Source organism: Taudactylus pleione, unplaced genomic scaffold, assembly GCF_031769625.1.
Source record: "Taudactylus pleione unplaced genomic scaffold, aTauple2 ptg000442l, whole genome shotgun sequence".
Classification (NCBI taxonomy): domain Eukaryota; kingdom Metazoa; phylum Chordata; class Amphibia; order Anura; family Myobatrachidae; genus Taudactylus; species Taudactylus pleione.
Genome location: NW_028284844.1, coordinates 4,477,274 through 4,491,030, shown reverse-complemented (window position 1 = coordinate 4,491,030; position 13,757 = coordinate 4,477,274). Strand labels below are relative to the sequence as shown.

Sequence of the window (13,757 nt, the reverse complement as noted above, 5' to 3'; positions counted from 1 at the left end):
TCGGAGGTGGAGGGGGGGGGGGAGAGAACAGGGGGGTGGGGGGTTGGGTGCCTGAGAGAGCTGCAGTATCCGGAAAGTTATTCCTGCGTGCAGCCAGCTCCCAGCCTAGGACTGGACTAAGGGCACACAGCTCCTGCACAAGCCAGGCACCGAGTGCGGGGGGCTTTTCCCGGGATCCCGGGGGTGGGGGCTCTGCGCGTACTGTCGGGGGCGGGTGGGGGGCTGCTGAAAGTTCAGCTCATGGAGCGGCTCAGCTGCAGTTTGCAGAGTTGGACATGTAGTAGCAGCCAGCAGCAGCAGCAGCAGTGATCCTGTCCCCTCTCTCTCCCCGGCCACACTACACCCTCTCTAGTCTGCACACCCGGCAGCATGTACTCCCCGCTCTGCCTCACCCAGGTAAGTGGCTGCAGATCTGGGCACCCGGCCGGGGCTGGCACATGGCTAATGGCGCCTTCCTGTGCCTACTTTCATCAGGGTCTGGTGCTGTGTGTCCCGGGCATTGTGCAGGGGGAGCTGCCCGCACGTGTCTGGAAGGGGGGGATGATGCCAAGGGCTGGGTGCCCTGCAGTGTGCCAGGCAGCTCTGCTCTCATGGCTCCCTACTGTAGGCTGTGACTTTGTATAGCTGCATTTAGCACACTTTGGATTGCACATGAACACACACACACATACCTCTAGTCTGCATGCTTGCACACTACCCACACACAATGACATTGGCACTGGAGAAGTGACACTTGAGTGTCACTGCCCTGGAGGGGTGAAGTTGTGTGGTGCTGGCTGCTGTTGGCTTGTCACGTTGCATGTGTGCTGGTGTCACTGGCTACTGTGCCTTTAGTGTAGGTATTGTGTGTTGGATAGTTGTGCACATTGGGGCTTTGTGTCACTTTGTGGGGGTGACGTGCAGCCTGTAGTGCAGTGAGTTGCTGGTCACGGGCAGTCTATGGGTGTTGCAGTACAGTGTGTATGTGTGTGTGCATGTGTTGCAGTCTAGTGCGCTGGATGCGTCAGTGTAGTTGTGAACTGTGTTAGTTAATTGCCGTGCATGGTGTGTGCATTGGCTGGTTTGTGTGTGCAGGTTAATACATCGGTTGGCTGCTGGACAATGTATAGTGGTGAATACAGTGCTGTGTGTGAAGATTAGTGTAGCACAGTGTGAATGTATCAGTTGGGTTCCTTGTTGTCCCTGTCAGTGTGTGCTTGTGTTAGTTGGCTGCTGGAAATTGTACAGTAGTTGTATACGTTGTTGTGTGTGTGAATATTAGATGGCCACTGGGCAGTGTACAGTAGTTGTATACATTGTTGTGTGTGTGTGAACAGTAGATGGCCACTGGGCAGTGTACAGTAGTTGTATACATTGTTGTTGTGTGAATATTAAATGGCCACTGGGCAGTGTACAGTAGTTGTATACATTGTTGTGTACAGTAGTTATATACATTGTTGTGTGTGTGAATATTAGATGGTCAGTGTACAGTAGTTGAATACATTGTTGTGTATGTGATAATTAGATGGCCCCTGGCCATTGTACAATAGTTGTATACAGTGTTGTGTGTGAATATTAGATGGCCACTGGGCAATGTACAGCAGTTGTATACAGTGTTGTGTGTGAATATTAGATGGCCATTGGGAAGTTTACAGTAGTTGTATACAGTGTTGTGTGTGAATATTAGATGGCCACTGGGAAGTTTACAGTAGTTGTATACAGTGTTGTGTGTGAATATTAGATGGCCACTGGGCACTGTACAGCAGTTGTATACAGTGTTGTGTGTGAATATTAGATGGCCATTGGCAAGTTTACAGTAGTTGTATAAAGTGTTGTGTGTGAATATTAGATGGCCACTGGGCAGTGTACAGCAGTTGTATACAGTGTTGTGTGTGAATATTAGTGTAGCACAGTGTGTGTGAGCTGCAGCACAGTGTGAATGTATTAGCTGGTCTCCTTACAGTGTGTGTGTGTGTGTGTGTGTGTGAGAGTGTGTGTCAGTGTGTGTGGGGGGCCGGTCCTGGCCGTGCTGTCTCTGTATCCTCTGGGCAGTGCGGAGCTGTCTCTCTGCCCCTCTGGTCGCAGGACTATCACACAAGGGGGGATGAATTCTACGTGCAACTTTTTTTACCAAGCAGATATCACCCTGTGCGGCTCAAGATCTGTGGTACTATCTCCTCTACTCAAAGCGGGTGCAGTGGGGGGTGATGATGGGGGGATTGATGGCACTGGAGCTGGCAGTGGGCACAGGAGGTGAGGTGGAAGTGTCTTTGGCTGGTGGACCCTCCACATTTTTCCTGGAACCAGATATCTGCCACTGGTCACCTCTGGCTGGCCAGCTCCAAGTGCCTGGGCTCCAAGTGCCTGGGTACAGCTGATTACTCTCTGTTTCTGTCTGTTGATCATTTGAATTTTAGCACTAGGAAATGGCTCGTCTGGAGTTGTCATAGCCTTTGGGTTAGGGGTGTGTGACAAATTATTTTGATAACCTGTAATTAAAAATGAAATAACATTTTGGGAAGCATTACTTGTCTGGTTGGTCCTGCAGCTGCTAACATACAGTGAACCTGTTTAGTATGGAGAGCACTGGTCACAAAGCTTTTTTTCTAAATTTATTTCTTTGTCCTTTCAGTTATGGGATCTGCATAAAATATTTTTTTTTCCCATACGCATCCCCTGATAAAATTTTTGTTTATATATATATATATATATTTATATATATATATATATATATATATATATATATATATATATATATATATTTATATATATATATATATATATATATATATAATTTGTTCTTGTCATCTTAGAGTCACAGCTGTTAAATTGTCCAGTAAACAGTATGGCTTTGAATACAGTGATTTTAGGCCTAACAGTGTCCAAGACACTTAGGTGAAAATATGGCACATATTAAGCAAGCACTTTATTTTTGGGGAGCAGCAGAGACGAGGGCCTCGTACTAACTAAAACATGTAGTACTTATCTATTTTTTTTTTTTTTGTGAAATCATTTATTTTGCATGATACATAAATCTGCAGCCATACTATGTCTGGGGGTGTAAAGGGGCCTAAGACTTAATTATCTGATGTTTTTATATTTGACAACATAATTAATGCTCATTTGTTTGGGATACGGGGAGGGGGGGTATTGGTAGCTGAAAACGTTACTGAAACCTTTACATTGATTTTTATCTCTTATTGAGGTGATTTAACACTTCACCTAAAATGAACTTTTTTTATTAACATTATTTTTTTTTAAACATTATACAGAATTTGCCTTGTAATTTTTTTTTTTTGCAAACTTGCGAAGTTATGTCTGTAAATGATGGTATTGTATAACCCTAATATTCGGTATCTAGTTTAGAAACATCCCAGGAAAGGCCGCGATATCTGTTACGGTATATTTTTACTTTTATCGTCTCTTAAATCTTTTATGGGTTTTAAAGCTAGTCACTTTTTGTTTTCTGCACTGGACGAAGTAGCAGTAAATCTTTTTTTGGCACTAACTGGGTTAAAACTGAGATTTGCTCTTGGTATAGAGTTTGCATACGCACAACCATCGCAGATCCCAAAATATTTTTATTGGTCTTGTAGGAATGTACTATCACTTAATCCTGAGTAATAAGTAGTGCTGCCTCTATAATAAATATTGTTTAGGCATTTTATCCAGCGGTTCAGTTATAAAGTATAGTCGTGGCACATTGCTGTCATCAGTCTGCTGAGTGTATGTTTTAGTATTTTATACTAAACTGAATATTTGTGCTCGAAAACGCGAGAACAGGGGGGGTTAGAAAGTCTCTATTTTACAGCCCTGTATTCAACAGAGTTACATTGACTGCTTTTTGTTCATTGAACTTGACTTTCGAGCTTGTTTAGGGCTTTAACAAAACTTTTGTGATGTGACCGAAAGTGAAATTCAGCTACGTGTTTGTAATGTGTGAATGGCCGTCAGCACAAGCTGTAGATGTTCCTCTAATGTGCCTTTCTAAGACTTATAAATTGTTTTGAGTTTTGCTTATATTTATAATGGCAACTTGAAACTTAGCCTCAGTGCTGCAGGCTAGCTTAACTCTTTAATAATTCATGCATAGGTTAGAACGTAAAGTTTCCTTTAGGTTTTTTATTTTTTCATATACATTTTATCCTACTTCCCCACTTCTAGATGTAAAGTATTAAACATAATTCATCTGAAAACGGGCTGTTCGTTAGGCTAATCACATAAATTGTGTAAAAAGAAAGCAAGGCCTTTCTTCAGTGCATACTTTGAGCCTTAACTGGGGCAAACTTTCAGTCATTCTGAAGTTATTACGATAAAACTAATGGGGTTTTTTGTTTTTTTTGAACATCGATGCAAACGTCAGCCTGAAATAGTTTGATGTGATCACAACTAATGAAATTGATGATATGTCTGTTCACCAAAGTGCTTATTATATGTATAGTTAGTAAGTAACGGCATGCCAGCTAATTAAGATCTGTAGCCGTTTATGTCTTTTTTTTTTTTTAATGAACAGGTGAAATAAATTAATGCATATGTGCATGTGTGAGCTATTGGTTTGGAAACTTATATATATAAGTGTGAGACACCATAAACAGCATAACTGTTCCCTAATAATATGTCTTATTGTGAAAAGACTTTTGAAGCGTTGCTTTTTGGTGTCTTTATTAAAACGTGTTCAGCTCACTTCAGTTTCCCAAATGGTTGAAGAATTGCCATGTGCACAGTTTTACATACTTCAACTTTTTTTATTTTTCTATTTTTTTTTTTTATAATTTCCTTCAAACAGATGGAATCTGAAAGCGACGTTTCATCATATATGCACTTTGTAACACACTTATAACACACACTCATCTAAAAAAAAACATATCTACAGTATAATACTTATATTTATTTAATATATCCAGGTTAATCCATTATTTTAACTTTAATTTTACCTCTCATAGATTGCAAGCTTTTATGATCGAGCGGGTCCAGTCATTTGTTTTGGCACAATTTAATTCCTTGTGATCAGTTATAATAATTGTACCGCACTCTGGTATATAGTAAATAATAATAGTAATGATGAACTTAAAAATTATATATTTCTAATATTTACCCAATTTATAGTTGTAAAAAAAAAAAAATACTTTTTATACAATTTTTTTTTTCTAGTAACTTTGCAACATATTTCAAATCAGCCTTTTCATACATATTTTTATCAGGGCTTTCTCCATCATTGACTTTTTCTACAACTACCCCCAATAATTAAAAATGAAGGAGTTACTCGTTTTGATTCTTGGAGGAAATTGAGTTTTGGGGTGCGCTCTGAAAGGTACTTTAAGCGCTCTATACAACTCAAGTCTCCTACCTTGCCTCCCTATTATGAAATAAACTCTGGTCAAGTGCAAATAAATTATCACTTAATTATGTAACATGTATAGTTAGGCCTAAATATAGGGGGATTTAAGAGCCAGTATTTCCCAGATTCTGTTCCCAGTAAAAGCTTTGCAATGTATTTTTACAGCAATCATGAAACTTTTACTGCTTATCGATTTGGTGGGTGTAAACTCAACTTGCATTTACTGTGCCTGTGATTCCAACTTTAAATATTGATGTTCATGCATTTGCTGGGGGGGAAAAGGAAGTCCCGGGTCTTTGTGTACAACTAACAAAGGGACAGGACACGTACAAAGTGAGATGCCAACTTGTCGCCACTTATCCTGACACCAAGTCCTGAAATAACCTTTTAATTTTTTTTTTTTCCACTTTGCATGGAAGAGCCTATCCTATTTAGTTTCAAAGTCATTAACCATATACATCTTTGCCTGTAACTTATTACTTAACTCAGTGATGTCTTAAGAATGTGTTTCCTGCAGCCGGACTAAAAATTATTTTCATAAACCTTTCTCCCTGTTATTTTTTATTTTTTTTTCACTCCAGGATGAGTTCCATCCATTTATCGAAGCACTTCTGCCTCACGTACGAGCATTCGCTTACACGTGGTTCAACCTACAAGCCCGAAAACGAAAATACTTTAAAAAACATGAAAAACGTATGTCCAAAGAGGAAGAGAGAGCAGTGAAGGACGAGTTGCTGAGCGAAAAACCCGAAGTCAAACAGAAATGGGCGTCCCGACTCCTGGCCAAGCTAAGGAAAGATATTAGGCCAGAGTACCGAGAGGATTTTGTACTCACAGTTACAGGAAAAAAGCCTGCTTGTTGTGTTCTGTCCAACCCCGACCAGAAAGGGAAGATGAGAAGAATCGACTGCCTACGACAGGCGGACAAGGTCTGGAGACTTGACCTTGTAATGGTGATTTTATTTAAAGGTATTCCACTCGAAAGTACTGATGGCGAGCGGCTTGTAAAGTCTCCCCAGTGTTCTAACCATGGGCTGTGCGTACAGCCTCACCACATAGGAGTTTCGGTGAAGGAACTTGATTTATATTTGGCATACTTCGTGCACTCAGCAGGTAAGCTCAATTTTTTTTTCTACCTTGTTGAACTTTTGGCTTGTTTGCAGAATTTTTTTTATTTTTTTGTGCACTCCGGTTACGACGGCAGAAAACTATTTTTGCACGTCGTCGTTAGCCCGAGGTTCTCAGACGGTGTGCCAAAGCTAGTATATTTGGTGACAGAGATTTGGCTACTCTCTGTGATGTTCGCATTGCATAAGTTACAGTATAACAGCGACACCTGGTCATATATATATATATATATATATATATATATATATATATATAAAATTTTTTTTTTTTTAGTCCTGTAGGAATTTGCAACAATAAGTTAACCGATGTACGTTGCAGTTCTTATAAAAAAATTTTTTTTTACAGGGTTAATTTCAGTATAGTATTATAAGAAATAAGTTCACCTTGAAATATCTGGCAGGCACTTAACTTTATATCAACTCCCTTGTGTTATGGCAGTCCCTCTTATATGGAGAGAGCGCGGTAAATCCACTCTGTGAGGAGTGTAGAAGTTTGAAAAACGTGGAAGCATAGGGGCACCAGCATACAGCATCTGAGAAACATCATACACAAGATTTATGATTGTATTTAAATTTAAAATTCTGAGTGATTCCACTTACAGGCCTAATGTGATGTCAAATGACTAGCTTCTAAAACAACGCACGCACCAGGTTATTGTTATAAACCCCATTGTACAGTTTGCCGGCGCACAGCGCGCTTGTTATATTTTGTTTAATTTGTTTTTCTTGTCCCCGTGAAGTACACAAGTTGTTTGTAAGAGCGTGCCACCTACGGCAATTGCCTAATATTTGGCCTGTCTGCTCGGCGTGCAGGGGAGGAGGCATTTCATGGTAGACTTGTATAAACAGAAATTCGGACTGTGCTTTGCTTTTTTTTTTTTTTGGGGTGATTTTTGTAAAAAATGTTTGTGTTATTTTTTTAATAAATTTAATGTAGGCAGTGACTGGTAGCGTCTTGCAGACTTAATTCACCGTTAACTGTAGTGTATGGAAAATAGTCATTCAGCAGTAGGAAAAATAAAATAAAAATTTTCTCAGCCTGTGTTAACTTTTTAAATAAATAAATGTGTCGCATGAAAGGCTTTTGTCAAATCATCATGTTGGAGTTACTGAGAGGAGTTTTTGGTTTTCAGACGTAGGCCTCAGCCTTCCTAGGAGTAGGTGGATTGAGTTAGTGAACTGCTACCTTGTCGCCGGTGTCAGTGCAGTATAACAGCTTGTGCGCCAGTATTCTGCAAAGTTATGGTGCAGTTTTGTGTGTAGCTATTTGCCATGGAGAAAAGCACACAGGTGCTGTCTCCTTTCCCGCTGGAATGAATATCTCTATTTTTATTACAATGATATCACCATTAGCCTTTTGCCAGGTTGCTCATTTTATGTACGCTGGTCCCAGTTATTGTAAATTGTCAGCTCCCTTCTGGAACAGAAATGCTCCTTTACCGGAATGAACCTATCCTGCCTCAGAAATGGCACCTGATGCAGAGTTCACCGTGCGTTACGCGCGGGTGTCTGTGTGTACGCGTGTGTGTTTATGTGTTGGTAAATGCTTATGTTGCTCTTTGGTTTTTTTTTTTTTACATTTTAATTGGAAGCTCTGCCAGCGTTTGGCAGCAGGTGGTGCCATCAAACTTTAAAAATAAATAAATAAATGATTAGTTTTGTCCTCAGCCCAGCACCTTTCTGCTCCCCTCCCGGCCCCTAACACAGTACTCTGCTATTACGCCATACTCAAGGGGAGATCTATCAAGCCTTGGAGAGGGATAACTTGGAGTACAGTAGTTTCCCAAAGCAACCAGTCATCTCCTATCTGTCATTTCAAAGACTGTGCTAGTAAAATGACAGCTAAAAGCTTGAAAAAAAAAAAAATGTTTTGTAGCCTCAATTTCAAATATTATAAGACGGTTTCCTCCTAGTGTGTTATTCTAGCATTTTTTGAACCTTTAAACAGAAAAAAGCCTCTAACCCCCCCCATCCCCCAGCCCCCATCCCCCCCCATTCCACATAGTTCTAGAAAGTACAGTACACAAAAGGATGCATATTCCAGTTTGAATTGCACTGATAAATTTCCATGCATGGACCATGGAACACTAAGGGACGGAATGAAACCTGCAGATTCAAATCAGGGAACGTTATCTGCTTCTACAAGGAGAGATAGAATTTTTGTGCATTAAATTTATTGCATGTTTTGTTTTTTGTTTTTTTCCCAGTTTCTGCACCCAATGTATCAAGTAACACATGGGAAGCAGGAGTTTATTATACAGGATTGTTTTTGCTAGTGGGAGTAGTAAAGAAAAAGAAGGAGAAAGCGAAAGCAAATTTATGACTTTGCCAGAAATGGACGATCTGCACCAAGACGAGCCGTTAAAGCAGGCACGTGGCTAAGTCACTTTTACGTTGTTAAGGTCGTAACCTTTGCCACCAGCCAGTTGACCTTTCAGATAAAATTTAACCTTTGATCATTCGTAGCCAGTCAACCGCGAAAAAAGTTTGGAGAGTTGCAGCTGGGGTGCAAGTGTGGCTCCTGTGGGCACGTTGTGGGAAAAATCTTCTTTTTGAAGTGGTTTAATTTTGTCTGAGACCAGATTTGTTAAGAGTTTAAGAACTTAGCAGTAGACAGACAGTAGATGGATATATATTTTGGCAACCGAACAATGACCTGACACCTGATACCCCCGGCCTTTCCCTTCTGGCAAATGAGGCGGGGAGCTTGTATCAGAACAATTTTACAGAGTTATAAAAGCAGCTAGCTATTTACTTAGTGACAAAAATAAAACAATGCTTAAAATAAATAAAGAAATAAACTGAAGAAAAGTAATGAGCAACATATGAAACCATTTCTGTGTCGTCTCCGTGTTGCGTATTCTAATAGCACGTTTGCGTTGTGTCTGGAATTCCGCAAAAAAAAAAAAGTTTTATTGAAAGTTGAGAAGTGTAACTAATGAGGAAAATATTAATCTAGGAAGCTGCTATAGGTTTCGTAACAGAAAAGGATGCTCACAGAAGCGGATGGCGCTGCCGCCTTGTTAAATGGCATTAGGCTGACTTGGTTGCATGTGTCAACAGATTACGTGATATTTCTATAATGCTAAATCACTAGAATTGCAAATATAAAGCCTGTAATAAATAAATACTTCTGTATGTGGCTTTATTTAAGTTCTATTTATTTTTGAGCTGCAAAATATCCCTTTTGCCCTAAATACAATTAAGCCAAACGGATACCACATTGGGCAGGTTGTGCCGAAATTCAGTTCTGTTTTGGCAGCGTTTCTGCAATTTCATCATAAAATGGTATTGAAAAGCCCCAATATGCGGATTGCCCAGATGGTCCTGCTGGCACGGATGAGCCACTCGCCACAGCTAAAGATCAGGTGTACGAATGAGGATTTTCAGTTTATTTTATTTATTTTGTGTTAATAAAATCGTCTAATACAGCAAGTCTTTTTTCTTTTATTTTTTTATTTTATGTCTTTTTTGTTCGTACAAAAACAATTTTTATTTTGTACTGTTTGGTTGTCGAATGCAACATTATAACATGAAAAAGTAAGTTTGTAAGTATGAAAAGGCGTTTGTATATATTTCCTAGCCTGCGCACTGGTCATTTTTAGAATTTGTTTTTTTTTTGTTGGTGCTGTGCCCGAACTTTTTTTTTTTTTTTGGCCACCAAATCAAGCCGTATCTGGAGAAATGGCAAGTAAAGTTTTAGAACATTGAGATATGAGACTTCTTGTTTCTCAACGTTGACATTGGACAATGAGCAAAGAGAAAGGTTTAACGGCAAACAGTGCGCCAAAGTGTGGTTACGCATACAAATGTTTTTATTATCCTCATACAGAACCTGGGTGTATTGCCTGACCATCTATTGTTTTTGACTACCTGGTTTGAGCGCACTAAATATGTATTATTTAAAATAGTTTATTAACAGTTATTTAAGTAGTGCACACATATACTGCCTTACAGAGAATTATCACATTAGTCCCTGCCCCAGCAGAGCTTACAGTCTGTATCCCCAACATGTACACACATATACACACTAGGGTTAATTCTTGTTTTTGTCAGTATCCAGTAAACCTACCAGTATGTTTTTGGATTGTGGGGAAAAATTAGAGGAAAACTCAAGCAAATACAAGGAGAAAATACAAACTCCACACAGATGGTGGGGAATTGAATCGAAGACCTCAGTGCTGTGAGACACCATGCTGCAATAATAACTATAGTTGACACTGGGGTTATCTTGCATTGTGGGTTCTGTAAAAAAAAATAACCAAAATAAAACATGTCCCTCGTTTACAATTGGCACTGTAAATTGCGATCTTAGGGGGTCACTTCAGCAGACTGTACATGCACCTAGGCTTGTTAGGAGGGAGGGGGAAGTATAGAATAGGTACAAAATTTACTGTCTTATCAAAGTCCAGCATTCTACCATAGTAAAGGTGCCTACACACATAGCGGTGTGCTCACAATCACACAATGTGTCTACGATTTCCCCCTGAACTCTCCCCGGGAGCTCCCCGGCAGTCGTGGGCACGATTTGGTCTGAAAAAGCTGCCAATGTGACACACTAAACCATCCAGTGCATCGTGACTTGAGATCGTCAGATCTGCCTTACAACACGGCAGATCTGAAGATGCGATGTGCGACCTGCGGGGACGCGCATCGCATCGTGATCGTGAGTGGGGACTCACAATTTGGGCATATTTTACATGATCTGCTGTTCTGATGCGTTGGAATCGGCCAGATCGGGTAAAACATCGCGTAGGCACCTTAAGGGGTCGATTCAATTAAGCGTGGGTAAATTCCGACAACAACACATAAACTCTCCCGTGGCCAGATCTCGCCCCTTAGTGTTGAGTACAAAGATCTGCGAGTCTAGAGCTACCGTAAGTGCGGCATACAGCGGAGCAAGTCTAATGGATAGACCCCTTAGTTTGAAGTACAAAAGGACGGTGCAAAGTGAATCCCAGTAAAAGTGTGGCACATTACCGTCTATGTACTCTCTCGCTCTATTGCTTGGGTTCTGCAGTCCAGGACCCTACACTAATATCTACCATTTCTGTGCCATTTACATAGTCCCACTCGGTAACAGATGGATGTCCAGCATGCCCTGTCTTTTCCGGCCCGTGTTTAATGCTGGGAACGGGAGATGCTTGGAGCAGGGTACTTGAGGCCAAGATGAATATTCCTTTAGAAAATGGAGGTGGGACAGTGCAGAGCCAAGTTCCAGTCGGATTCCCACTAATGGGAAGCAAAGGGTAAACCACGCGGCCTGTTGTGGTCGGGGCAGGACTGTTTATTTCACTCCAGTAGTTGGGCCACTTAAAATTTCCCAGACGGTAATGTGTGTCCTATTTGTTCCAACAGGCTGTAATCAGTTGCAAATGTGCTTAAAGCTACAGATCATACAGATACAATGTAACCAGCACGCTGCCTGTGCCCAATGTATCTGCATGTAATGTACCTTGTGTAAGTGGCAGCAGCACGCTATAATCTTGTGGCTGAACAAGCGGGTTGTATTGTCCAGACATTGCGGCATTGTAAGCTACATGCATATATCGTATTCACAGGCGTCAATCCTAGCCGGTGCGAGTCATCACGGCAATGGCCGCACTTGACGGCAGCTTGCAATCGCTGAATTTTGCTCGCAGGCCCCATAGGGCTCCGAGCAAAATGAAACGAATGCGGGCTCGGAGAGTGGTGCGAGGTGCCGGTCCATTGCCGACGTTTTAACTCGCAGCCTTTGCTCTTAATAGGATTGACCGCACAGTGTTTAATTACTATTATTGCTATTAATAACAACAACAACAACGGAATTATTATCATTATTTCACTTTGTTTAAAGTTTCAGACTTTTTTTTTTTTTAATGTAGTAGCAATGTCTTACCTTGTGCTTATAATACTCTTTCCAAGCAAGAGAGAGCTGCAGGTGGCTGTGTGTGTGTGTATATAATTATCCTTTATTTATATGGCACCACAAGGGTTCCGCAGCACCTCACAAAGTACATAAACAAATGAGCAAATACGAAAACAGCAACTTAAGCTACATACACACGTAAAGATTTTCTGTCCAACCATCCAACTAGTTGATTGGTTGTAATGAAAATCTGGTAACATATGGGAGTAACTGATGATCAGTAATTTGCTACTAAATGCCAGAAAACAGATGAAAATGGCCGTCAGACAAGTTTGTTAAATGTTTGATCTAAACAATTTGTTCAAACAACAGTTTTTGTCCATTTTCCGGCGTTTGGGAGCAAATTGCTGATTGTCATTTGCTTTCGTCCCTTACCAGATTTTCATTCCAACCAATCAACTAGTTGGATGGTTGGACAGAAAATCTTTACGTGTGTATGCACCTATAGATATCGTTATCGTTCATTCGGGAACGCGCTTCGTTGGTCGTTGTCAGGTTGGTGACTGCAAAAAAGTAAACGATATGAACGATATCGTTCAAATCGCTCATAAAAGTTGTACCGTGCTAGGCACCATTACAGTACAAAACAATACAGAACATAGATTATAAGCATTGCAGTGTTGTGTAGCCTGAATCAGCAGTCATTGGAATGTAGCCGACCCACTAGTTAGGAGCTTGTGACATCACTGTGGCATGAGGCACTGGATACCAGGTGACTGATCCAGTTTAGGTGTAATGGTTAGCCTTACTGCCGCACAGCACTGAGGTCGTGGGTTCAATTTCCACTACGGCCCTAACTGTGTTGAGTTTGTATATTCTCCCTGTGCTTGCGTGGGTTTCTTCCAGGTGCTCTGGTTTCGTTCCACACTCCAAAAATATACTGGTAGGTTAATTGGCTCCCAACAAAAAATAACCCTAGTGTGTGAGCATGTGATAGGGAATATAGAGTGTAAGTTCCACTGGGGCAGGGACTGATGTGAATGGCCAAGTACTCTTTGTAGAGCGCTGCGGAATATGTGTAAATAACTGGTAATGATAAAATAATAATATCCATATCTGCTGCTAGATGACTCTTCATTCTGAATATGCTTGAATGTATCATCAGGAATTTGTGCCTGATTTTGTAGTTGCAAAGGCTGCAGCATCTGTGGGTACGTAGGTGAGGGGGTGGGGTAGCAATGGTGGTACTTCCGCCGCTGGGGTCTAGAGGGATGGGGTAAACTAATAGCAGTGGGAGTTGTTCCGCCACTGGGGTCCGGTGGTGAGGGGGGCCCTACAGAAATGGTGGCAGTATTGGCAGTGGAGCCCGGAGGTGAGAGGGGACACGTAGCATTGGTGATAGTTCCGCCACTGAGATCCGAAAGTGAGGGGGGCTCCCATCGTAATGATGGTGGCTCCACCTCTG

The 13,757-nt window shown here is 41.1% G+C and overlaps 1 protein-coding gene across 1 annotated transcript in view; it reads left to right on the top strand.

Annotated features, from left to right (window-relative positions):
• The first annotated feature begins 242 nt into the window (after nt 1-242).
• Nucleotides 243-13,757, top strand: part of NFIA (nuclear factor I A) — a 317,707-nt gene continuing 304,192 nt past the window's right edge. Inside the window, 2 exon segments of the mRNA XM_088447871.1 lie at nt 243-396; nt 5,899-6,430. Of these exon segments, the coding sequence (XP_088303997.1) occupies nt 370-396; nt 5,899-6,430 (559 nt within the window). The 5' untranslated portion in view covers nt 243-369.